Source organism: Lepisosteus oculatus, chromosome 22 (assembly GCF_040954835.1).
Source record: "Lepisosteus oculatus isolate fLepOcu1 chromosome 22, fLepOcu1.hap2, whole genome shotgun sequence".
In the NCBI taxonomy this organism is placed as follows: domain Eukaryota; kingdom Metazoa; phylum Chordata; class Actinopteri; order Semionotiformes; family Lepisosteidae; genus Lepisosteus; species Lepisosteus oculatus.
Window position 1 is genome coordinate 2777192 of NC_090717.1, and position 27132 is coordinate 2804323.

At 41.8% G+C, this 27132-nt stretch overlaps 2 protein-coding genes across 2 annotated transcripts in view; both read right to left on the reverse strand.

Moving 5' to 3' along the window:
- gnb1l (guanine nucleotide binding protein (G protein), beta polypeptide 1-like) overlaps positions 1 to 1070 on the reverse strand; it is a 32936-nt gene extending 31866 nt beyond the window's left edge. The window contains exon 1 of the mRNA XM_069182210.1: positions 1006 to 1070. The gene's annotated coding sequence lies outside the window, so the exon portion shown is untranslated. The remainder of the gene's footprint in view (positions 1 to 1005) is intronic.
- A 1634-nt stretch (positions 1071 to 2704) lies between these two features.
- txnrd2.2 (thioredoxin reductase 2, tandem duplicate 2) lies at positions 2705 to 27099 on the reverse strand. Its single transcript, XM_069182127.1, has 17 exons — positions 27019 to 27099; positions 26586 to 26651; positions 25925 to 25981; positions 25510 to 25654; positions 25111 to 25185; positions 23758 to 23836; positions 23297 to 23359; positions 22665 to 22735; positions 18393 to 18412; positions 17806 to 17897; positions 15867 to 16041; positions 11313 to 11449; positions 8385 to 8480; positions 7794 to 7886; positions 6223 to 6294; positions 5992 to 6089; positions 2705 to 5269 (listed from the first exon to the last, which is right to left on the reverse strand). The coding sequence occupies exons 1-17, from the start codon at positions 27092 to 27094 to the stop codon at positions 5146 to 5148; spliced, it is 1539 nt and encodes a 512-aa protein (XP_069038228.1). The 5' UTR covers positions 27095 to 27099; the 3' UTR covers positions 2705 to 5145.
- Positions 27100 to 27132: the final 33 nt, after the last annotated feature.

The following is a 27132-nucleotide window of genomic DNA, read 5'->3' on the forward strand; positions in this document are numbered from 1 at the left end:
ACTGTACCCCAACAATGGAGAGCAGATTTAAATATTAGCATAGCCAAGCTGTTAAGTGCCTTTTCTAGCATTTTTCTTCTAGTTATGACTTTACATCATTCTTCATTCTCCTTTATTTAAAAACAAAAGAAAGTCATTTAATGTCGGAGACAACATCTAATTAACAAATTGAAGCAACGAATATGAAATTCCTGTACAAACATGTTGACAAAGCTAATTACAGGGTGAAGATCTTAAATTGTTGTTGTTTTTTTACGCCTCTTCTGAAATAGACAGGCAGCTATAAACTAAACGAATTACTTGTCAATGTTGGTAATTGGGTTCAACCGCAATGAGGCAATCGGATATCTCATCATTGTAAAGGAGACTTCAAGTGACAGGATTGTGTTTTGCAGCTGGTGGTAGGGGGCAGCACATACATATTTGGGTTACCACAGTGGTTTATTATTATTAACCAGAGGCACAGGGGTCCCTAGAATCTCACTGCCCAGAACGGCATTGTCTAAAATCAACAGCACTCAGTCTCCCACTGTGAACGGAACTTGTACTTCTGCTTTTAATGTGTTAGAATTTGAGATGATGCCACCAGAATAATTGTGATGAATCATCACAGTATCTCCTGACAAAAAGAATCTGGGGACATCCCCATCACATTTTTTTTTATAAAGCAAATGACTTCTTCAACCCTTAATCAGAAAGTCAAGACTCCGTACAGGATACACATGCTGATCAGGATTCACAACTTGACCAGCACGTCTTTAGAAGGTGGGAGAAATCGGTTCACCAGGGGAACTCCACAGCTGCCCCAATCTACAATCAAACCCAGGACAATGGAGCTGTGAGGTAGGAGCACTAAGCACTGCATCATCATGTCACACATCACAACTTCTTTCACATCTAAAAGTGCAAAAAGGATCTTTCATCCTATCATCATTGCTGTAGAGCAGAGACTTGTAACAAAAAGGGGAGTCAATGGGAAATTCCCCCAAAGATGGAAGAACAAACCTGTGTGTGAGAGGTGGTGGCTTTCACTTTGTCCTCCGGTGTGTATCAGTGTCTCTCAGCTCTGCTGATGAGAGGAAAGCTCTTCAGTTCGCTCCATGTGTTCTGAGGCCCTGCTAAACACTGCCAAAGCATGAATCAATGCAATATATTTAACCAGAGCAAAAACGCAGAGTCGTGACAGCACTTCCATCCTGAATTTGCTGCTACAAAGAGGGAGACCTGACAACGTGAGCCTAGGATTCCTCCACCAACGGGCTGGGAAATGAGAAGGATGCTGTGGATTGAAGTCCGGAATAGAAAGGTCCAAAATGAAAGTGGAAGTAAAGAGGAAGCATTCAGCACTTGCAGATAACCTACAGACAAGCCTGGATTTTCCAGCACGCCAGTGCAAAACTATTTTAAATTACTCTTGAAGTTATGACAAGCAGTAATACTCACCGAAACCTTTCAAAGACATTATTATTCAATTCAAGATCGGGGCCTGCTTCATTCTAAGAAAAATCGGAATTGGCTCAAGTCACAGAGGGTGAATACTTCTTTCTGCAACTCCACAGGAGTCAAAATCAGCCCGGCTCATTTTAGCACCATCTCTTCCAAATTTAGATAAAACACAAAGCTTGATGACTCTTCACGTCAGCAGCACCTATTCTCACCCGTACTTTAAAAAATACTTTTGTATAGAAGCCTTTTAATCTTTTCAATAAGCTGTGCACAGATATCTACAGAAGGAGGATTGCACTGATTACCTATGGGGTAGCTTTGTCTCCCCCCCTCCTCTACTGCCTAAAAACAGAGCAGTGGAACCCCAGCAGCTTACAGAGTAGTTCTGTTTTGATAACAGGCTGGTTTACATTCAAGTTTGGGCAGAAATCGAAACCCCTTGTGTGTTTTTTTGTGCAGATCTCTGGACTCCTCCCTGCCCAGCCCCATTCAAATCCCAAGCCAGTCTTGCACACACAAACACATACTCGCAATCTGACAGCTGGTAGAAAGCTCATTGAGACAAATAAAGATACCATAATTACCCTGCATTCATTTCTGAAAGTTAATCCCTGACCATTTTAGCCTTTCTGTTTACAGCGTCATTTTGTAAACGTTTACACAGCGCAGAATCTTTTTTTTGGACACAAACTTGAAGCTGTTTAACCAAGGCATTTTTATCTTAATGCTTCCCATTGTGAGTTGAGTGACTGAGGCTACAATGCAGGGGTGAGTCTGAACAGAGAGTTAGCCTGTCAAACCTCAATAGACAGGATTAAGACACAAAATATTGCCGAAGTCAGTGACATGCTGACACGTCCTTCTAAATACACTTCATTACGGTTTTAATCATTTATACCTTTAAGCGAATCAATACTGCTGGACACAATGACAACCTGCTCTGGGAGATACATCCAATAATGCTGGGTAGGCTTCACTCGCCAGAAGCATTAATCCAGAACGTTTCTAGAGTTATAAAGTCTCTATCCTTAAGCAAACAAAAGCATGACATCTCCTGCCAGTGCAGCTTCTACTGCAGCCTGACAAGGCTGAGCTTTGGAGAGACCCATCAGCGCAAATGGACAAAGGTCACTGGACTTTGACCCTGACCCCTGCACATTTTCTTGGATTCTGCCGAGCCAGGCAGCTGATCTGCTAATGGAGCATCTGGTCTTAAAACAAAGATAACCAAGGCATGAACACAAAACACCTTGCCACGTTTCAGAGTGAACACAGCCCCACGACGGGCAGTTTTTATTTCATTTGGGAATATGTCTTTCTATACATCAAACATCAAAAACAGAATAAATCTGGAAAAGAACAAACATCGTGCCAGAATCAGACTGGTTTTCTGCTTCAGCTGTAATGAGGCTGAGTGCCAGTTGTCATCAGACCTCTCCTGCCCAGTTCGGGTTGTAGGACGAGTCATCATGGGCTGGCACCCTGTCCACAAACCCTGGCCCCCACAGCTCTCTCAGCCATGTCGCTGTAGGGCTGGGGTAGCCACTTCCTTATTTAAACAAGTGAAACTAAAGAGGGCTTTAAGGCAACACCACTGGTACGGGCAGAACAAAGGCATGTTACACTCTCTTCATAATATGTTACATTTTACACTACATTTTCAGTAGTCAGAAAAATAACACAAATCCATTGATCTGAAAAAAGTCAAAACAAATCGAAACTGCAGATTTAGACTTTGTTACAGAGTCAGCCTGGTTAAAGTGTCCCCAATACTGATAAACTGTCGAGATAAAGGCAGAGAAGGTATATAGTTAATGACCTCAGCCAATCATCTTCGGAATAAATTTTGACTCTCCATTACATTGCCTGCACCAGTGTTGTACCTGATTAAATCGAGGGTTTTAGGTCAGGTAACGAAGAATAACCAGACGTCTATCTCAATGCCTGCCCTATCCTTAAAGCCCACTGACTGAAGATTTCTTGGCCCCAGCCCTGCAGTGATCTCCCCCCCCGCCTAAAAAACGAGCTGTTAAACCAGTCCAGAAGGTCAGGGTGCTTCCATCATCACACCGCCCCTGAACAGAGCACACAGGAATCTCCGCACAGGCCACGGAGGGGAATCAATGTCTTACTCCAGACAAAGGTACAAATAAACGTGGTAGCAAGCTCTCCGAAGCTCTTGTCATCTTGCCTGTCAGGATAATTAATCGGCAGGCTCAGATTAGAGTTCGAACCAAAATAAACGTATTTGTCTGCTGCCCCCTCAGCCACATTTCCACTTCTAACTTTCTTCCAAATTTCTAAGCGTTATAGCTGTGGTGAAGGCTTACGCCAGGACGGTTTAAGGAGCTCTGGATGTGATTCAGTGCATCTTACGTTGAAACCTCAGACACAAAATGAAACCACACCACACCCGCTAGACACAGTTTATAACGTTGCGGCTGTGTTGTGTAACGTCTTTAAAGCAGAGTAAGACACCGCCTCAAAAAGCTTTCTACTGCACGTGATAGAACTCTCTTTCTCGAAATAAGACTATGATATACATGTATGTACCTGAGGCTCTATGAAGATGTAAATGGATGTTTCCCGCATATCTAGCGACTAAATGAAATATAAGGCTTGGAATAAATCCCTACATCAGGAATAAAAATACATTTGGAGTTTAAAATCACTCCAAAACGAGTGTTAAAATGTATTTATTCTCAACACGGGAGGAAGCAAAAAGCTAGGAGAGAGCTGACCACTTTCATACCTGTGTATTTAGACATACGGTGTGGAAATACAGACAGCTCCTTGCTCAACACACTTCGCCCAGCAACCCGGGTGAAAACAAGAGACAATGGCACCATCTGCTGGCAAGTTGACAGGCAACATTCCACATTGACCATTTAATTATTTTTCCAAATGCGTATATTGTATATGTGAGTGGTGGTTGGGACAGTGAATACCACTCAAAGATTACTACTGAAAAATAATCATGTCATTGTATTACTGAACATATGAGGTTTATGAAAATGAACAGGAAAATTAATAACTAAAATACTTTAATCTTTGAGAAACCAATGTGTAGATTGACAAGAGGCTAATTTAGCAGAGACGGCACCCTTTACTCCATTTTCAGTGACTGTCTCATACCATCTTGACACAAACACTGAGTATCACTTCCCAAGACAGGAAATACAGAAAAAAATTCCAAAATGTAAAGTGGATCTGTCTTACACTTTTACTAAGCCGTATTAACGCTGGGCTATTACACAATTTACAGGTTTAAAATCAGATTCCCTCGTTTTTTCTGGTGGTGCAATTCTCAGCACTGCTTCTTCTGTCTGCAGAGCTGCAGCTACTGCAGAGATCAAGTCACCTATGACACTGACTGTAGCTCTCCAGTCCCAGAGGGACTCTTTTCCACTAAATCCTAGCTTGTGATGACAAAGCGCATTACATTCATTGAGCTCTGACATTTCATGTTCTAAATTTTCTTGGCATTGGGGTTTGACCCAATTATCTACAATCATCTGTAATGTAAAAGAAAAACCCCTAGGCAAATGTGCAATAAATATCTTCATCTCTCCATTAACTGCACAGAAAAAAAAAAGAAGCAAACAGCAAGGAAAGCATCTACCACGCTTACTCTAACCTCCCCTCTCTTTCTTGCGAGAGGATTCTTGTGTGCTCTGTGGTTCAGGGGTGGTCTTACCCTCAACAACCTGTGACTGTGGCATCAAGCCCCGAGCGCTTGGTGATGTGCAGTTTGGTGATCTCCTCAGCGCAGGTGGGGTGGATGCCCACCGTTGCCATCAGATGAGAGTAGGTGGCACCACACCTGAGACACGGAGACAACAGTGCATCAGGAACTGAGCAAAGCCGAACAAACAGGTCAAGGAACACTACTGCCCACAAGTACACTCGTACATCCCAAAGAGCCACAATATATAACGTGGGTGGCACCCAAGAAAGACTGTAACCCTGCAACGACTGAAAGAGTCCTAGGCTTTTATTTCTTAGGCCTAGCAGACACTCTTGTCAGCTGTCACTTGCATGCAGTCAACACAAAAACCAGATAAAATAATGCAAAAGAAACACAAGAAATCACAGTCTTGCAAAACAGTAAAACAAAAAAAAGACATTAAATGTAGCCATTCTGATGTTTATTTTAGGCTTTTTACACAAAGTATTCTCACATGATGTCGGCTGCTTCTTTCTATGAAAGTGCTGTGGGAGTCTGGAATTAGCTACCCAGCCATGTTGTTGAAGCTGATACCCTGGCTTCTTTCAGGAAATCACCGGATGAGGTCCTTGAATCAAACAGTAACTGGAAACTAAGCAGGCGGGATGGTCTGAATGGCTTCCTTTCATTTGCCACCTTTCTTATGCCCTATGGCTATTCTATTACTTGTGTGTACCTATACTGTATATAATCTCTCAGCCATGCATTTTAGCAAACTTCTTAATCTTTTTAAAACATACTGTACTGCAGCACAAGGGTTGTTCAATGAGTAAGTACTTATGAGTAAGAGAGCTGTAGGAATGGAGGTGCGAGCTTACTGTATTCCCAGAGCAAAGCCCTGTGTGACCTCTCCAGCACTAGGTCCAGTGAAGTGAAGCCCCAATATTCTCTGGTCACCATCTTGCAAGCATACCACCTAAAAGGAGAGTTCAGAGAACAGAAAATAATATTGTGCAGAAATAGTTTGTTGCAGGTGTTTTTTGAAATGGTCAATTTCAAAGCTTACACGTGCTCTATAAAATCAGCATAATACTAGGGAAAACCATCACCTTGATGTAGCACTGACTGGAATCTCTCCCTGCCACTGTGAACTCCAAAGGTTTGTAAAAGGCATGGAATACCTACAAATGGAAACGCAACAAATTAAAAAGAGCCAATATTTCAAATGAACATTGTACTGCAAATACTAAATAAATGACAAATATATGCTAATGACATGTCATTGTCTTGTGTATTCTGCTGAATAAAATATCAGTGACGGGCATGCACTGTTCATTGAAGACTAGCTTTCTTACACTGTGGCATGGCTAAAGAGGAAATTAAAACAAAACTCTTTAGAAGTGTATTTGATTATAGCATTTCTCTGATCAGACTTTTCTCCCTTCAAAAATTCTTTAAGGAAGACCTCCATCGGAAACAGCGAGTGATCGGTAGCTCTCTGCTTTTAGCACTGGACAACGTCGCTGAAATTGAAATACCACATGCTGAAGTTGGAAAATGGCTAACTGCAGCATTGCCTGCCTTTGCTGATCCGTGAGGACGTGTTCACACGTGTCATCTGGACCTTCTGAGCCATTTAGGATACCTGCTGCTCTTAGCTGTCAGAAATCAGTTTCTGATACCGCTTTCCGATAAAAGAACTGCACGTCGTCACTTGCAACCCATTTCAATCAAACCTCCTGTTTAAGCGTCAATCAGCCGGTGAGTCACGGCCCGGCGCTAAATTGTTTTCAGTTTGTTTTCCACAGGTGTTGGAAGCTCCCGCACAAAAGCACCCTGTTGTCAGGAGAGCGAGGGGAGAGCAGCTGCCCATGCTGTCAGCCATTATAGACAGAGGATCACGCCAGTCGGCCGCAGAACAACATAAAACCATAAAACGGAAGTGTGTGCAATGATAGATCGATTTAAAATAGCACGCTAACCAGTCTCGGGATTAGTATTGCTCTTCTGCTAAGCTGAAAAGGAACAATCATAAATGGCAAAATGATAGCTTTCTGTAAACAGGGTTTGCCAATTAAAATGCTGGTGCCCCCCAAGTGGCTTCACTGGTACAGATGCTCGATCAGAGTGCAGATTAAGCTCTACAATCCAGTGTCCCCAGTTCAAGCCTGGGTCATGTCACTAGTTAACTGACCGGGATTCCTTAAACTGCCACGGACAACCAGCTCGCAAGGGGTACGGCTGGGATTAGCGGGCTAGATCTCTCTTCTCAACAACTTCCTCGGAACCGGCAGGACCACTGGGAAATCCAGGAGGAAAATGCCTCTCCTCCGATGTGGACTAACCCTCCGGGGTGACATTGTACAGCTTGTAGCAGGTCAAGGGATGACCAGCTCAGTGGTCAGGTGGGAGGGGCCTGTCTGCACCTCCTCATTCACACGTGGTCACGGTGGGGAGGTGGGATGTAAACATGCAACAGGCTGTTCCAAGCTGGGAGGGTGTATAACAAAAATAAAGGACTTCTACATTTAAAGAAAATGAAAATAACCTTGCACCAGAACAGCCGATTTTGAGTGAAGATCAACTTCAAAATGATGAAAATGAGAAAAAAAAAGGCGGAATATTTTGTTGGCTGTGCACCCGTCTCCTCTCAGTCTCCTGACAGCCTGCACAGATTTACCTCTATGTTATCTTCTCCATGACGTCTGACTGCCTCTTCCTCTGACAGTCCAACACAGCCGTATTCCAAAGGAGTGAACACAGTGGTAGGGACCTGGGAGACCAACAAAACCACAAAGTTGACTGTACAGCTTGTCCACTTAGCCATGGTCCCTGAATGACTGAATGAGTCCCGCTGGCTAATTCAGGTATTTTACAACCCCATATCAGCAATGAAAACTGCCAAAGAAACCGGACTTTAATCAAAAAACAGAATCCGTGCATCACATCTAAAAACACTGAAGTTACTGTATATTAAGCACAGCTAAAAAAAAATGTCAGGATAGTTAAGTAAATAGGAAAACTGCTAAGGTTCTTCTTATTTCCATGAAAAAATAATTGTGTTCGCTGAAGAATCTTGACGATTCGGTTGCATATTTTTCACCACGTTTTTTGATTTGTGGACGAACTCTTTTATGATAAGCTTCAAAGGCTCATACAAGGAGGGTCTGCAGGAAAAAAATCGGACAAGCTTGTGCTGGTGATGAAAAGCATCTAATAAAAAACAGCAAAGCCATCAGCCATCAGAAACTTGGGGGAAAAACTGACTCACATTGTCATAGTTCATCAGCTCGCTCGCCTTGTCAAAGAGCCTCCTGGCCAGCAGTTTCCCTGCCTTAATGGCTGTGGGGGTGAGTTCGGGCCGGTCCTGCAAACACAAGATACAGTTATATCGGGTGTTTAGTGCCTTACTGTTGCATCTCTAACAGGCACCAGGCACAGTATCCTGCTGTTATCATGCAATAAACATCTGCAAAACTTTGTTTTCCATGTGATATGAGGAAAACTCTCAGGATAATTGATTTCATGCAATCCAAAGGAGTAATGTTATAGGAAAGCAGTAAAAAAAAAAACTTTTTTCACGGTGAATAAAAAAAGTGTTTTCAGACAGCTGTTCTTTGTCAATATGAGTAAGCATCTATGTATACATAGTTTAATTTAAAGTCTGCTATTGGCTTGGTTAAAGAGAGGAATGTTAAAGTTTAAGGATATGGTTTCACAAAACTATAGATCAATTCAAGACAAAGGCTTGGTTCCAATTTCGTTTTATTTAAATACATTTTCTCTCTGGCTCTACTATAAAAATATCGCCTAGTAGCTATAATATACATTTAGATATGTATTGTTGATAAGATCTTCTACCCCACCACGTCCCGCCAAAAAACCTTCTATGTATGCACTATGTGATAAATAAGGAGAAACTGTCTACTACATCTACCACAACATAAGGAGTTCATGTTGCATTGCCAGTTTTGCTCTGGTGGGAAAACAAACACCGAAAAGCATTCTTTTCAGTGTTTGTTTTCCATGTCGCAAATGTGTTTTTTATTGAAAACGGCAAGGGAAAAAAACATTGGTAAAACATTCACGCCCCGTTTAAAAGTTCATCTTTAAAAAAAACGCAAATAACAAAATAATGGGTACCAGGTAGAGTAAATACTATGTCTATGCAGGTGAGCATGAACGAGTTTCTGCTTTTTTTCCCCAATGCAGATGTTGACGTTTTTCAATGGCAACCTTCAGTCTCCCTTAAATGAACTTGTAAAAGTTCTCTGATGCATGTGGTCCACAGCTTCATGAACTCCAACACAGATACACTCTGAAACAGTAACAGCCTTTTCATACATGTGTGAATATCAGTGGAAGAAAAAGCTGTGAGGAGTCAAAAGGCAGAACAGGGAACTTGATCTTCACTGAATGACTAAACACTTAAACATTTTTCAAACATTTTATTAGTTCTTCAAAAAAGGCAGATGTCATGGATGTGTCAATGTCCTGCAGACTGATACAATTCTTTGTCCTGTATGATGTACCAGAGCAGCTGTGACCTGGACAGACAGCCAATACCATAAAAAATATAAAAGGCTTTGTTTCTTGTCATATCAACCAGAAGATCACTAGATAAGAATTTGAAAAGTAGTGGAGTAATGGGCTGAAAATGAGTTTTACTGCTTGTCCCGTCCTCTTCAGTATCGTATTTTTGTGGCGGATCATTTGCAGTGTTGAGGTTAGCGACAACAGCTCAGGTGTGGGAAAACTAACTTCTGTTCATCATCCTTCTGGCAGTTCCAATCACAGACTGAATTCCAAGTCTTTCCATCTCCACAAAAAACACAGGCCAGACGTGTGGGAGAAAATGTTCTTCTCTGTTTTTTTTGCAAGTTCATTTTCTTTATTCGGACCTTTCAGAAAGCTAGCCTTGAAGGGACCAGAGGGCTTGGCTACACATCAAGGCAGATGATATTTAATCCCACATGCCTTTTTAGATTCCTAGTTTTCTGAATCACTGCCATTGTTATTTCCAGATAGGTGTTCCTATTGAGACAGATTTATGGCTACACAGAGAAATGTCACGGACAGCTACAGAGAAATACCCCAGAGAAAAGGGTAGGAACTGCGAGGTGAATTTTATATATTGCTCTCAAACCCTCCTTTCCTGCTTTATTAGATATGGAAACCTAATTAGTTCTTTTTTTTATCCCTCTGGAAATACTAAATGGTTTGGATCAATCAAGTGGTATGATTGCAAAGTTTGAAAATGCAGTGACTCCTGTAAGAATGGAAACACAAATCCACTGCACAAGTACTGCCGATACTCCACTTAAAACTGAGAACATTCCAATCTGTCCAGCTGTGATTTTTAACAACTATCAGTTTTTCGGCTGGTTTTCCAGGCTTGTCTTTACATTGCCCTTTACAGTACAAAAAATATTGTATTTCTAATTAGATCTTTTTTAATTCCTCTGGTACAACTTAATGATTTGGATCAACCAAGTGGTATGAGTGCAAAGTTTGAAATTACTATATATATACATGGGCAGTGGAGTCACTAAAAGCCCAAGAAGTACTAGAAAGGTGACATGGTGACAACTAGGTTCCACTATTCACTAGTTCATCTATGGAAGTTCATTTGCAAAGATCCTTAGAGTTCTGGTTCCTATCCCCAGCCCTGAAGCACCCATGTGGTTAATTCCAACCCTGAAGCATAATTTGATTATTTGATTCAACGTGATGCTTATTGAATTCTTTCAAATGGTTTTCTGCAACCCAGTGCTCAGTTCAGAAAACAATATTGGTTCTATGGACATTGTCTCCAAGAACTTTAAGAGGACTACTCTCAGTCTCTCGACTTGCCTATTAAGGTTATCCATGGCAGTCTCAATAACTCCTAGCAGTTATCGCCTGGAAGCAGCTGGGATGAGAACAGGCATTTCTTGCTCCTCAGGGGAGTAAAGAGCCCAGTCAGAAAGGAGTCATGTGTTGTGAACTGGTGCAGGGTTGCATTGATTTCTGAAACCAGATCAGAACTGGTTTTAAACCAGTTTTAAAGGCTTAATCAGTGCGCAGCACCTCTGTGAATGGGCTCAGACAGCTCTTAAGGGTTCGCTGGATACAACTGGGACAAAAAACCAGAAGACTGTGGGCTCCTTCAGAGCCAGGGATGAGACCGATGCTTCAGAAGACCTTAACCGAGACTCACCTCGCTGGCATCCCCAAGGGCGTAGATATGAGGCACGGATGTTGCATCGTTGGCAGATACAATAACTTTCCCAGATTCTCGGTTGACCACCACGCCGATTTTTTCCAGCCCGAGAGCTTTAGTTTCAGGAGCTCTTCCTGCAGGTAGAAAAGACACCCATCAGCAGTGTAAAAACATTTCATTTTCTATTCACATCTAGACACATCAAAGACCCAGGATGTGTCGCACACATGCCTTGAACTCTCCCTGCAAGATGCAATGACCAGAATCTCTAAGATCCCACTTGAATAAGTCATTGCACTAACTGAACAAAATGGAAAATGCATGCAGACTACAGCCATAACGTAAGTGCAGGAAAAGAAAAACATATCATATCAACGAGATCATCACAGATAACAGGTCTGCACAGTAGCTTCCCAAAGTTAGCATGCTCATCATTACAAACTGTTAAGCTACTAATTCCTCAGGGGTTTATTTATATCTATTTTTTTAACTGTACAACTGTTGAAAAATGTCCAGAAGTAGTTATAAACCTTATCTAAGAATTTTAAGCAAACAAACACACTGCATTTGGTCATAAAAAAACACAAAATAAAAAAAAAATCAGCCCATCTTTTAACACTGGTCCAATTATCGCAAACGTGTATGTGAATCATTTTGCCACACATCTGCCATCTGGCCCCTAGTGTCATGTCTGATCGCCTGTAAGAGTCTCTGTGTATACATTTTCATCTGCCTGGACCGCACTTCCTCTGGGACAGCTGACTGATGCTGTCGACACTCTCCGATCTCTCGCTCTGCCTCTCCCATCGTCTGCGGGAGACTCTTTCTTCTGGTTCCCTCAGTAACACAATAAACACTCCCTCACCCCCACCCCCCCTGCTCGCAGGGCCAGGCCGTGTGGATGCTGATGCTATCACGCAGCAAAAAAAAATAAACGCAGAGACCTTTTCCTGGCTGGGCCAAGAAACAACTTCCTCCTTCTCCTGAGCTGGGAGAGCTGGATTGTGCGAGACGAGCAGTTTGCACATGGAGACATTGAGCATTCCTGTAGATTGTGGGGATTTGTGGGGGTGGTCGTGGTGGTGGGGGAATTCAAACACCTCTTGCTTCCTGGAAAAGTTAGGCCAGTGACTGCTCGATACTGCAGACTACAGCATTTCTAATTGTCCTCTTTTTCTGTATTGAAACAGTCCAGACATCAGCCATCTGAGTTGTCCATTATGAGTTGCATTTCTAATTTCCTGTCATTTTAAATGACCGATTTCATCATGACATTTCAGGTTGATCTTTAACTTTTTCCCCCGCACTTGTTTCCCAGCTCTGATTCTTGATGGGAACTGTATTGGTACTGCAGTAACAAATACCTTCGCCTTGTGTGCCTGCAGTGAAAGGGACCCTTTGTTTAAAACCGTATTCTTGCACGAGAAAATTCCAGCAGCAAGATTCCTTCATTTTGTTTTCTACACTTCTGAAGTCCTTGGCTTTGCTGCACCCTGAAGCTCCCACGCACACTGCTTTCCACAGTTTTATATTAACGTATCGGAGACACATCTGGTTCTCCATTTTCAGCAAGAGCAACAGTAACGGCTCGCTGCTGCCTGTTCATTGTAAACACCACAACATTCACTTGTGATGAAAGCATCTGATGTGATGTTCAACCGCAGAATGAAAATAAGATTAAAAAAATCCAGCGTTTTGGAATTGTTACAGAAATTCCTTGAATCGTCCTTGAAGCGCAGTTCTATATATAGCAGTTTTCGGGGTCCTTTTTCTTCCCTTCTCTGTTTATCATGGCTTGGCGGTGACTAGAAATCTCTGTTGTGCGCAGCGAATGAATGACACTCAGTCACAGATAAGGGTGTTCATTTAGAATCCAGCACAGAAATTCCAAACACGCAGGACTGGCCGCCAGACCCCCACAATCAAGGAAGAACAAACGGCTGCCATGGCAGAAAACGCCAAGGGTAGAAAAAGTAATTAGCCACAACCACTGCGTTGGCAACACATTCAATGAGGTTAAATTATCATCCAGGTAAAAAAAAAACAAAAACAAAGGGATACTCTACATTTATTTACAAGGTACTGCCACTATATGATTCTATTAGTGATGACCTTATTAGTATAAGCTCCCGAATGTGTTTTTTTCCTAATTCTTTATTCCTCATTTCCCATATCACCAAACTCTCTCCAGTTGTCAAAGTGCATTAGTATGCAGCTCTCCTTGGGTGTCAGTTTTATACACAGAGTAGGCACTTACAGAGTATATAAAAATCAAGGGTTTAGGGATCACAACTCATAAATTACTGTCTGATGGTTTCCTGCCGCAGGAAAAGGGGCGAGAGAACAGCAATGGGGGGGCTTTTCTGAGCTGCTGTCAGATTGAGTATTCTATTACAATCTGAACACAAATACAATGTAGTGAAATCATCATTTCTACATCATCATCATCATCATCATACATCATCATTGCCACCAGCTGATATTCCTCACTGTGGGTCACCTAGTTGCCGCAGCTGTAAAAAAATGCTTCTCTTTCACTTTAACTACAGTTATATAGTTCTTCACGTCCAAAAAACGATGGTGTAAAAGGCTACAGGTGCTAGCAGTAGCAATTTCACCCTGCAACTCACAACTGGCAACCCACTGAAGCTCAGCAGGTGTGAGCCTGGTCAGTACCTGGATGGGAGACCTCCTGGGAAAGCTAAGGTTGCTGCTGGTAGAGGTGTTAGTGAGGCCAGCAACAAGCCACGTGTCCTTAGGTATTACAGGCAGCTCATCAACAAATGCACTGTTTTTTATAATCATCCAGAAGTGATAAATAAATCAACTATACATATTGCAAAAAGATTCACTTTTGAAAGTATGGTCTGATGATCGTTCAGCTGGTCAGACTGCGGAATGAAGGTGGAGGAAGAAGACAGCTGTGTGCGTGCTCACAGCTCAAGCAGGGAAGGGGGTCCTGCTTTCAATCCAACACCTTATCTAGAGGGATAGCAGGCAGGAAATCCTCAGTGCTGCTCCGTTTCCTAACCTATTATCCAGGACACCTGGTGTGGGTGTGTCCGCGGATTAAAAACAATGACTTACAACACCAATTTTGAATTCCTCTCTCTGACTGGATCTGAAGCTGAAGGGTGGGGCGTCTCAGCCAGCATCCGTGCCAGTAAGCTAGGGGCACGTGTGCCAGTACATGATTCCAGTGTGGCTACTGTTGTTCTAACGCAGACCGACGTCCCTTCTTGTGTTTAACCTCCATCTGCAAAAACTCACAATCCATCTGCACAGAATGTATCGATTGGCTTCTAGTGAAAACGACTCATCTAGTGAAACAACATCTGTAGGAGATGAGAACACTGAGTAACCTCTCACACAACTGTTAGAATTAACATGGGGTCTGTCAGGCCTCTGTAAGGCTGATCCAGTATACAATAAAGCAAATGGTACTTGTGCCTTTAACAGCACCTCAAGCATAAAACCTGACAAAGTGTTCTTGTAGAAGTCCTGCATAAGTATTTATTCCCATAGACATTTTCAGCTATTATCATGAGAGTGTAAGTTCAAACTCAATAGCAGATAGCATGCTTACCCTTAAACACTGGACCTCTCTGTGAAAACAAATAGAACAAGGCTAAGTGCAAGTGCTCATATAATGGCAAACTACTTCTGAAACTTCAATTGTAAGCCTTATTAAGAGTCAAGTACAGGAGACCGCCTAGAGCACAAGGAAACACTATTCCCTATTGGCAGGGTAGAGAACTGGGATGGTCAGTTATCTTTTTCCAGAAACAACCTGTCATTGTCTGGCCAACCCTGACGCAAATACAACACAACGGAGCTCCCAAACAGTTCCCACTGTCTATCCTCTGATGGAATCAGAAAGAAAAACGAGTCAATTCAAAACCTGGCAAAAGCCAATCACAGGTAATAAAAGTGGAGAAGCAAAAAAAAAAAGCACACAGACAAATGTGCGATTTCCGCAAAAGGGGCATCAACCAGGAAACCCAAACTGAAAGAACAAAAGAGGGAATTCAATGACCTCCTTCACAGGGACATCCTGATAAAGAAAGCCTGCAATCCACATGGCCGATATGAAACTTCCTGTGATATTTCCATAATACCACATTTATTACTTTGTTTTGCATTTGATAGTCTCACTCTGTGCTGACACTGCATGTCTTTCTTTCGCTAAGCAATTAAAAACCTCTGTATCGCACAAGACATAACAGAACAGTATGTCTGCCACTATTGGAAAGAACTGTGCCTCTTTCTCTATATTTATATGTGTGTCCACTAATTAAATAGAGAGAAATAACATCTGCTTTAATGGTTGCTGCTCAACAGGGAGTGGTTCTGAAAAATCATGCTACAGATGAGGAGGCTGTGTTCTCAGGCAGGTGTAATGGTCTGGAGATCTCAAACAATTGGACCTGCCGAAGAAGAATGTCAGAATTCACAAATACAAAGTTTGTGAGAGGGCAGGTGCTTTGCTTTAATGGGTCGTGGAACCTGGGAGCTTTTCTTGCAGAATCTGTGCAAGGCCGGCATGCTCACCTATAGCCCACAGCATGGTGTCAAAGGTGTCCCCATCTTCCCTGCCGGTGTCCAGATCCATCCATGTCACCCGGAGGCCTCCTGTCTGCAGCTTCTCCACTTTCTTGGGAACACACTTCCAGATGAACTTGGTACCATAGGACTCCATGTAATCAGTCACCAGGTGGGCCATTTGCTGCAAAAGCACCAAATCAGAATTACTGAACTATTTACAAAATTTGGGATTTGAAATGGCTTTCCTAGTATTCCAGTAGGACGACAACCCTTTGTTTTTAAAATGACAAATCCCTGACAAGTTGTTGTTTTTTTATACTTTTGGTTACTCATGTGAAAATTAAAAATGATCACTAAAAAGCATTTAAAGAACAGTTTCATTGTCTTTCCCAGATAAAAAAAAAAACAAAACAAAACAAGCCGAGCCAAGCCTGTACAGCACCTCTTCCTGTTATTGCCAAGTATGCTGTCAATCTCCCTGTGGTGACTCAGATGAGAAATCCATGTAGCTCTTTCCACTGCATCTACCCCACCACTTACAGCAGACGTCTGAGCGGGACACCTTTAATAAATCACCTGGAAACTAAGCCAGTGCTGCTGCTGCCAAATTACTGTCACTGGGGCTTCTTCATTCACAAATGTCATAGGGCTTTTAATAGCAACGAATTGTCATGTTTAAAATATGCAATAATTGTTTCAGAATGATACATGAAAATAAAAAAGAAAATCCCACACACAGCGAAGGGTTCTGGCTGCAGTGGTTAATCTCTTCCTTTTGTAATGAAAAGACTGCAGGCACGGCACCTAGTCATACTTCCAACTGCCCCAGGCAGGCAGCTACAAGCTCACTCCTGAGCTGTACTGTCTGTAGACACTGCCAACTCTGGGACAGGCAGCACAGCCATGCTTGAAACAAATTGGGGGAATTTAAATCCCTTTTGTTCAAACCAATTATGAGATTTTGTCAGGTCAATGTAGGTAAAAAAAATGTTTATGTTCAAACAGCCTCGTTGAGCATACTTAGCATGTCTCAGACAAGTGTATCTGACTAACATATATTTCTAATTAAGCATGTTTTCCTACTGGTTAATGCTTAACAATTGACAATTCACTTTGCTTTTCATGGTATTGCAGTAGACCTCACAGAGGTTGGAAATACCACCAACACCCCCAAAAAAATAGATACTTCAAGCACTTAGTTCTTTTTCATTCACATGCAGACATGTATTCTGATGACACTAAATGTGTTGAAGACTGTTTCTTAGACTGCTGTTGAAACACCCTGCCAGCAACGTCACCAGATAGCATGGACTCTTGTGTGGGCAACGTGTTCCTACTTTGCTCCTACTTGTTCCATCTTCTGAGCGCTCCACTCAAATAAGTCTCATAGTCCTGGCCATGTAAATTGCAAATGAATACTTTGTTCATTGGTGTGTGTGTGTGCGCTGTAAAGTACAACCATTAGTACTGCTGGACCTAGTGCATGCGAGGTCTCTCGGAGCTCAAGAATGCTCGTGACTCGCCAAGCTCCCTGCACAGACCTTCCACACAGCTGTTCTGGCTCTTCTACAGCTCTGAGCGCTCCAGACAGCCCCGTCTTACACAGCTGTGCAGGCCTGTCCAGTTCCCCACTCTTTGAATGGATAGTTTTAAAAGAAAGCATCAGATGACCAGCTTGTGGAAAAAATGTCATGCTGTAAGCTTTTCACAGTTTCAGAGGCAGTGTTTTTTTTTGTATCTGCACTTCAAGCTATGCCAAGTTTTAATGGGGTTTAGAATGGCTTTATTAAAACCACCCATCGGCCACCATGTACAGTCAACACCTGCTCTAAAAACCAGACCTGCAAATTACAGTGGCTTAATAAACATGCAGAATTCAAAATAATCAGATGATCTGATAAAGTGATGTTAATAAAAGTTCAGCCAAACCTGCTGGAAACCATACCTGGTCGAACCCTCGAAGGGGAATACTGCGCACCATAATGGAGGTGTCCAAGCCGATGCCTGTTAGAAAGCCAGCACACTCCAGGGCAACATCTTCAGGACAGCAAGTTCAGGAATACAAAGTCACACATGGATTACAAGCTTTACAGCTTGGACAAGGGACAAGGGACAACTAAAATGCATTCAAGAACTCTTGGATTAAGCACTTGCATTGCTCCAAGAAGCAGAAGATCATACCACATGCTACAATAAGACAATGCTGCAGAAACCGGGTTTACATCAATTCTTTTCTCAACATTATATATGCTGGGTGGTAAACATATCAATCGACACATGTGAACTCATAAAGTAGTTTACAAATACATCCGGTTCAACTGCATCCTTGAAACACAGTGGGGTGCCTGTGCAATTGATACGGTCTGTATGTTTTCACCAACAGCAAGTGCTGCTGCAGTCAGTGGCTGTCAGGCCTAATCAGCAGCCTGACAGGAGGAGAAGAATCTCTCCCCCACCCCCCTTCCTCAGGGAGATGATCCTTCCTGCTGGAAAATTCTCTAATGGTGGACTGACGGTTTGTCGGAAGGATACAGCTAGCACCAACGACTAACCTGAGAGAAAGGAGAAAGGTCAAAGGTCATGCAAAAATCTATAGAGGGAGGTGATGTTAAAATTGTAAATGCATGAGCAGGACCCGATTGGGCTTTCTGTGCACACATTTGGTCACCACATTACAACGATACAGTTTATAATAAATGCCTGTGCTCTACAATCAGTTCAGAGAAGAGCAAACTGGGTTACAAGCCAGGGTTCAAAGGGATGATCTCCACAGGGAGATGATCTTTCTTGCTGAAAACTCTCTAAACTCCCTGTCCTACATCGAACCTATTTAGCCTAGACCAGAGAAGACAAGATGTCCGCAGGCTTGACTTTGTCAGATCCTTTAAGGATATTTACTATTTGGATCAGGTCTCCTCATTAGGAACCAACACAATTAGGGTGAAACACAAACCAAAGGACACAGGTGAAAACTATCTGGAAGTGCATTTAAAACCAAGAACAGGATGTATGCAGGGTGGAACAAGCTATTCAGCCACAATGCTGAACCTAAAAGCATTGTTTATTTTAAGTAAAATCTGAACCAACAGTTGTTATTCCATGAACAACTCGGTAATCAAGTAAATTATTCCAATAGAAAAAAACAACAACAAATTAGTTTCATACCTCAAATAAAAAAAAATATTTTAGAAAAATGCACTAATTGTAAAACCATCCAAACATAAATCAAAACATTTTAAAAAATCAAATTTGCCAAAAACTATCCTTTAATACCCAACTCATGCACTAGCTCATGAAGTAACTCCTGGTTTATATTTTCACAAAACCACAGACCATCCGAAAAGGTCTACACCAGATCAGCCTGAAAAGGAAATGATTTGCACAGGGTTGGTTTAAACGTTGCAGTGTTCCACTCATTCACACAGTAGGAAGAGCAGAAAGCAGGCAGAGACTGTGTGGGGCCCTGGTGAATCACACCTTTAATCCACTGGTAAGATATAGTGCTGCAAGAATAGGTCATTGTAATGTCACTCTTGACCCCTACAGATACTAAACACTACATCCCTGTCTCAATGCATGCTCCACAGCACCATCTAATTCCAGCATTTACAATGATATAACTCTTCCTTCGGGAGGGAATGACACTGCTCTTCACATTTCAGTTCAACTTGACAGCCAAGTGCCTGGGAGTCATTCACTCATACAAAAGCTGGCACATTTCAGACAAGCATCCCCAACTTGCAACTGTCCACTTAACGTATAGCTGTACTTAACACACATTGTAGGATGGCTTATGGGATTAGGCAGGGAGCTTTGCCGCTATTCCAGAGTTTTATGGCAGAGACACATCCTATGTGATAGCTGGTTTATTTTTCCCCTGGGGACGTCGCAACGATTTGCTCTCATCTTCCATCTGCCATCTCTCTGGCCGAGTTGTAGGCAAAAGGTATGTGCAGGTGAGAATCTGTAATGAGGAAACAGTCCTTCTGAACTGATCCGCCTTTCCAACTTCTTTAGGTCAAAGACACCCCAGAAAACTAAATATGGAAAATTGGTAAAGTTCATTTATTTAAGGGAAAACTGGAAATGAAAAATTAAACTAACAGTGCATTTAACCGGAAAAAACACATCCAATAAAATATTGCATAAAAAAACTAGACTCTACAAGCACACCACAGTAACTGAGGACAGGGTACTTGGTAAGCATTTCTAAAAACTTTAAAGGTACTAACAAAGTCAACACATGGGACTATTTAAAAACCAACAATGAACAAATAACCTCAGAACACATTATTCAATATTATTGCTATTATTTATTTGTCCGATGCTTTTATCAGAAGCAACTGACATTTGTACCCAGTAAAACAGAAGGTATTTTACTGGAGCCATCTGAGCGAAGTACCTGGGTTCAATCGCACCACAGCCCTAACCACTGCTCCACCTTTATTTTCGCAGAGCATCGTGGGGGTGGAGCACAAGCCCTCCAGCCACGTTCTCGAAGCAGATTACCTGGGATCTTTCAAGAAACAGCTGGACGAGAGCTGTGGTTCAAAAAGCTGCTGGCAACCCAGTAAGAAACAAGGGTGTCTTGTCATTTGTAACCCTTCTTTTATTCTGCCAAGAATCAGCTTCTTAATTTTGTGGGACCCTTGGAACCACTATTTTTTTTTTGCCAGTGGGACATCTCTGAGCATCACTCCAGACTCGGCTAACCCAGGCTTTTATTTTGGGTGGTTTCACGTTCCGAACTGGGGAATGTGAACTGGGTTTAGTCATGAGGCAGGTTCTTTGCCTCCTCAATGAACTGCAGGGTTCAGACGCTGGTTGCCAGTGCTTGGCTGAGGGGCCAAAGATGTGAAGCTGCCACCTGGGGGAGTATGACTGAAGGTCTCCAACCCCCATGAAAGTTGCAGCACCCGTTAATTTTGGAGGCTAGACAAATTCCATAACTAGACACTTGTATCAAAAAGACACACGTGTATTTGGCACTCTGCGCTGCTTTGGTCATGAGCTCTATTAACCTTGGGCTGCTATCCGTTATCTCAGGGCCCTGTGATGATAGCACAGAAACAGCTCAGCTCCAGCTGCAGAGGAGTTACTCCAGAAAGGCAGCAGCGTGTCCTTCTGTGTCTGACCCTAATCCGTGCCTCTAGACCTTGGCATTAATGGCGCTTTCTACAGACGCTCACAGGCACAGGGTGAAGAAACACAGAAAAGCTACTGTAGCCCCCGCAGGCTTTATTTTAACTAAAACTCAGGAATGCGATGTGTAAACACTATACTCCCTTAATACACTGTTACAACTTGCACTCACAGCCAAGTGGACAAAAGCCGTGCTGGGAAGAGTAATTTTTTTGTTTGATTCCTTCAGCTGTTCCCTACAAGGCTTTGTGCAGGACTTAATGCAGATTTTTTTATTCACTGCTCATTACAACACTTCCAATAAACTGCCTCTAAGAGATCTGCACGCAATCTGCAGAGACCTATTACAATTTTTAATTGGCTTTGCAAAGATTAATACGTAGGTTGTACATTTACAAAGAGGATTTGTATACATCAAAATTATGTTTAAATTACATGTATCGTTTTAAAAATAAATACGCTTTTTTAATTCTAATTGCAAATGTCAGTTTCAGTGAAAGCAGAATTGTCTGCCCAGTAAACTCCTCAGTTAGTAAAGAGCAATTCTGATCATTGCTCCTTCCTCAGTGAAAGTATTAGCTCCAAGAGCATATTTTGCAAAATTTTTTGATTGACCAAGCTTGTAATTTCCATTTTTTAATCTAAAAATCACTCATGCAATAAAGAGGAACATGTTTAATGAAAACTGACCTCCTCAAAACTAGAAACTAATGTACAGCAATGAAACGTGTACATTTCCTACTTTAATTCTAAACTCTTTCAAAACACTGCCATACTAATAAATTCACTAGACAGTCAAGCTTGCACCCAGGATCCCAAACTGCAGGATCCAGTTGACAGATCTATTATTCTTCAACGATCTCACAAACCCCACATGAGGAAGATGCACACGTTTTCAGACTACACCATCATGTATAGGCTATCATCCCTAAGAGAAGACTGGGCTGTCGAACTGTCTTGACCGGTCTTGCATGAAATTACACAGGCTCAGGTGTGCAGAGTCGCGGGCCTGCCCCAGCGATTACAAATCATTCACTTCTGCCCTCAATAGTCATCAGACGCTGCAGGTGATATTACTAAGACTGCGTGGAAACAGGCTGTCAACTGCTCTCTCAGCTGCTATCTATCCAGTACCATCTGTGGGAATGACAACAACGCAAAAAAGAAAAGAAGGGAGAGGGCATGTCTCAAGATGCTGTACTTCACAGACAAGACTCCAAAACAAACTAGTTTGCATAAAAAAGTCTACAAACCTTATTCGCTTACGATTAGACCCTGTCATTCTGCCATACTCAAAGAAGTTGACATAATGTATTTTTTATCAACCTGCTTTTAAAAAGGAAAAGAAAACTACAGGAGATACACCAGCAGTATTATAAAAACAATTAAAATAGTTTTATCTCATCTCATCTCTTACGGAATGAGTGAACAATTTCATTGGAAAGAGAAGAAAAAGATTAATGGTGAATATATACTGCCACCATGTGGCAAAACATAATCACTACAACCATACACAGATCCCACTTCACACACACTGCTCCAAACAGAACCTCTCACTTGGACAAGACCGAAAACGCGAGAGAAAGTGGAACCTTAAGAATATAATTCAGGGTACACACACAGATGCACATAATCAGCGACATGGGAGGTGGTTTTACTCACGTTTTTCCAGGTGATTCTTTCAGCCAGAAAATGTCATCACTTGAAATTCCATGTTCTAATGCCCCTGGAACCTGACACAGAAAACAAATTAGCTGATGAGATCAGACAAGCGATTTATCTCCAGGCATGATTATTTTTTTTCCTCCCTGTGATTTTTCACACCTATTCAGTGCACCTTAAAAACTGCAATCGACATGTCATGAAGCCAAAAAAGAAAAACACAGAAAATATGTTTCAGAACTGGAATCACTCAGAAGGCATGTGATGTGGTATGCTTTACAAGCATAAACAGCTGAACAGATCTGCATCGAAGAACAGGACCCAGGCAGCTGATTAAGAGATAACACTTATCTCTCCATGCAGATGATCTGGTGCTTGACTTGCACAAAAGAAGATACCATTTTCACCATCATTAAAGAGGGAAAACCTCTTTGCAGCTGACCACGAACAATTAAATAGTTATGAAAGGCCAAAACAAGCACTGCCTCAGGAGGACTACAATATACCATTTCATAATAAGAGGTCTTATTTAAGACATGGTCCAAGTCTCTGCTGATCAGTCTTAATGAATTCTTGCCTACAGATTCTGTTCTTCCAATTCTGCTGAATGTAAATTATGTGGGGAGACTCACATTTGTTGGGTACCTTGGCCGTCCTCCTGTTGCAATCACGATATTCTCAGCTGTAAGGACAGTCTGCAGATACATGGAACAAGAAATAGCATTTAATTTCCCAGTGGGGAAAAAAACTATGCCTCAGTAATTCTCCTGAAGTGGATTAAAAACAGCTCCACGTATATAGTTTTAAAGAAACAAACTTATTTAATCTTTTACTTGTTGTACTTGTTTGATAAAAAGTACTTCACAGCTCAGTTGCTTTTAACAAGCAGACTCATTGATCCGTTTCATCTCACGAAGTCTACTTATCTGATAATTTCTTCTGTCTGTCATGTCATACATTAAATGAAGACAGTAACCTTAACTTGAGCTTTATAAAAACCCAATGAGTAAATCAAGAGAAGAACAACAAAATTGTTTCGGTCACCTTTTCAATTCAACATTTCATTAAACTCAGTATTTATTCTTCAGCTTACCTCCTTACCAGATGCAGAGACTCCTCTAATAGTGTGTTCATCTACAAAGCTTCCTTTCAGGTTCAAATACTTCACTTTTCTGTCAAGGACAGAAAGATAAGATGTAAGACTCTGACAGATTAAGTTGAGTGGCAACAAATCCTTACATAAAAACATAGGGAAGAGCCCAGAAGGCTCAAATCAGCACAAGCCTAAAACTAAACTAGATGTCCCACTGGCCTAAAAACTGAACTTTACCCTATTTATTAATTTAATAGCATAATTCCTTAGTGAATTCTTAAGATAAAAAAAGGTTTCTAAGCTATATATCCTAATAATGTAGTTATTTCATAACTACTTCCTGTAAATACTGCACACATGAACAGAGAGTGTACTCCTGTGATTAAGCACCTGTTTGGCCTGCAGCCATTCAGCCTGAGCAATTCTAGTAAACTGTGATAACCTGTTGGTGCAAAGAGGTTTGCAGTCCCTTAGAGGTAAGAACGATAAAGGATATCGTTATAACTTCACAGGAAGCAGCACAGCAGAAAGAGACATCTTCCTGAATGTGACAAGCATTTGCCAGCAGCTATATCACCCTGCAATTCACAGCTGGCAGCTCACTGAAGCTCAGCAGTGTGAATCTGGTCAGTACCTGGTTGAGAGACTCCAGGGAACAACTAAGGTTGCTGCTGGAAGAGGTGTTAGTGGGGCCGTAGGGGGCGCTCTCCCTGTGATCTCTTTGGGCCCTAATGCCCATCCTTCGGATGAGATGTAAAACCAAGATCCTGACTCTCTGTGGTCATTAAATCAAAAGGCGTAGGGGTGTTACCCTGGCGTCCTGGCAAAATTTTCCATTGGCCTTTGCCGATCATAGCCTCCTAATAATCCCCATCTCTGAACTGGCTTCATCATTCTGCTTTCCTCCCCACTGAGAGCTGGTGTGTGGGGAGCGTACTGGCGCACTATGGCGTCCGTCACATCATCTAGGTGGGGCTGGACACTAGTGGTTGAGCGGAGTCCCCATTAACCATAAAACATTCTGAGTGGAGTGTCCAGAAAAGCACTATACAAATTTAAGTAATTAATATTATTTGGATGCTGTGCAATCCTATACAGCATGTGCTTTGAATGAATGTAAACCTCAGATACCTTCAGATATGTACAAGGTAACAAAATGAGCCATATGGCTTTCTCTGGTTTGGAACCTCTTATGCTCTTATTTTAGAACATTTTCAGCATCATCGGCAGCAATGAAGCTTTCCGCATACTGTGTGTGCAGGGAGAACAAAACTTTTTTTTTTTAAACCCAGCTACTTTTTAGGAATAACTGATCACTCTGTTTTATCTGGAAAGAAATCTCATGTCACTTACTTGTCCTGCAGCTGGACACGGTGTCCCCAGTTCAGAGATCTCACATAGTTCTGTACAGCCTGTGCCATCGCCTGCCTGCACAATCCATGCAAAACATTTAACAGCTAAGAGCAGAGTCAGTGACTAGGCATACTTCAAATAAGATGTAGTAGTAGTAAAAGAACATATCCAATATTATACTTAAACAAGGATAGATAAGTAGGTTTTCAGTTACTTTTTAAAAATAATAAAACAATTCAGTAAAAAATTGTAATATTACAACATTAACAAATATTCTGTGGAAAAAATGCAATATACCATCAAAAATGCAATGCAATAAAAAGCAATAAACTGATTAACCATGCACTGCGGAGGTATTTCCGGGCCACCTCTGACCTGTCTTAGCGTGGAGACACTTACCAGTCATGTGCCACTGGACTCGGGATGCTCCAACCAAACTTCTGGGCATCTTTTACTGCAACACCCAGCAATGCAGACTGGTGCATTAGCTTCTTGGGAATGCATCCCACATTCACACAGGTCCCACCTAGGCCCCATTTGGTCCCTCAAACACAAAATTAATGCACGCATTAGAAAAAAGAAGCACTAAACGAACTTTTCCACCCAAAGTGTTTTTACAGTTTTTTTTGCCATCTGAACCCTCTAGATACGGTGAGGAGGTTGGGACACAGTACATAAGATAAAATTCTCTTACAATGTTTCAGGAGAAACATACACCACTGTCTGCTTCAGCCACCAAGGCGCTATTGTATTGTAATGCACAATTTCTGCCTTCAGAAAACATGATAAATTCACCAGGAAATAATAATCCTACCTTTAGGTGAAGGATTCACATAGTCCAGGACAGCAACATTCTTCCCCAGTTGGGCGGCTAAACGAAAACAATTAATTCAATTGAAACCCCAACTTGAAGGAGCTTCTAAAACAACACTTAAGACACAATTTGTTCAGAAATTGGCAACTAGGTTTATGAGCAAGTGGTCACACCAGTGTTAGTCCTCGACTAATTGGCCTGATTTCATAGATTCAATTAAGGCTTTGAGTGACTTGGCTCCCCAGAATGTAGAAAATATTTTATCAGTTTGCACCTCCTCACATTTCCCCTGTACCCCCCATGCGACCTTCACTTATCTGATTCAGTGTGGTCAGATAACCAGTCTACAGTCTGTGGGTGACTGGGCCTTGTGCTGCCGTACCCCAGATCTCTGAAATACCATCCCCCCAAACATCAAAGACTTCGCTCCCTTGGGTGCTTTTCAGTCTAGCCTAAACATCTTTTGTGACTGTTTCAGCTTCTACATCTGCTTTGTTTTCCTGGCTTTGTCACTGTCTTACGTCAGGTGCTTCTGAAGAACTGTAAAGAACTTGGTGGCTTTTAAAACACATGAAAACTGAGACCAAAACACTACAATTTAACTTTACACTCCTATCAGCTCCCACTAGTTTCGTCTAAGGGCTGATGAAATAAGACGCACCTTCTTTTGAACAGGCCAATCCTCCGGATCCACCACCAATAACAACCAGATCATAGTCATATTTTCCTATTAAAAAAAGAGACCAAAACTAGTATTTGTGATTTTTACCTTATTTGCTACAGCGAGGATAATTGATATATACTAACCGACAGGTTAATCTGATAGATACCGTTATTCAAACACAGATTTTACTATAAAATATGTTTATTTAATTTAAAAAGTATAAAATATTAAAAAATGATTAACGTAACAGGAAAGGCACGAAACAAAAACGAGGTCACGGTAGCGGACCTGAAGTACAGAAACACACATTTCAACAATTCGTGAAACATTAATGAGTTGTGACCTAATTAGATGTAAACTTCAGCTTATATTACTAGTTTTCCACATAGCAAACATGCAAAGCAGTTGTCTATCATAAACACTAACTTACGTGACAAATTCCTAACAAAACTGTACAAAATACACGTCCGTTTAAACCGGTGTCTCCACCTGCAGAGCGCGGCCATATTGTTTACAGAAAAAAAGGCCCCGCTAGACGGGTCCA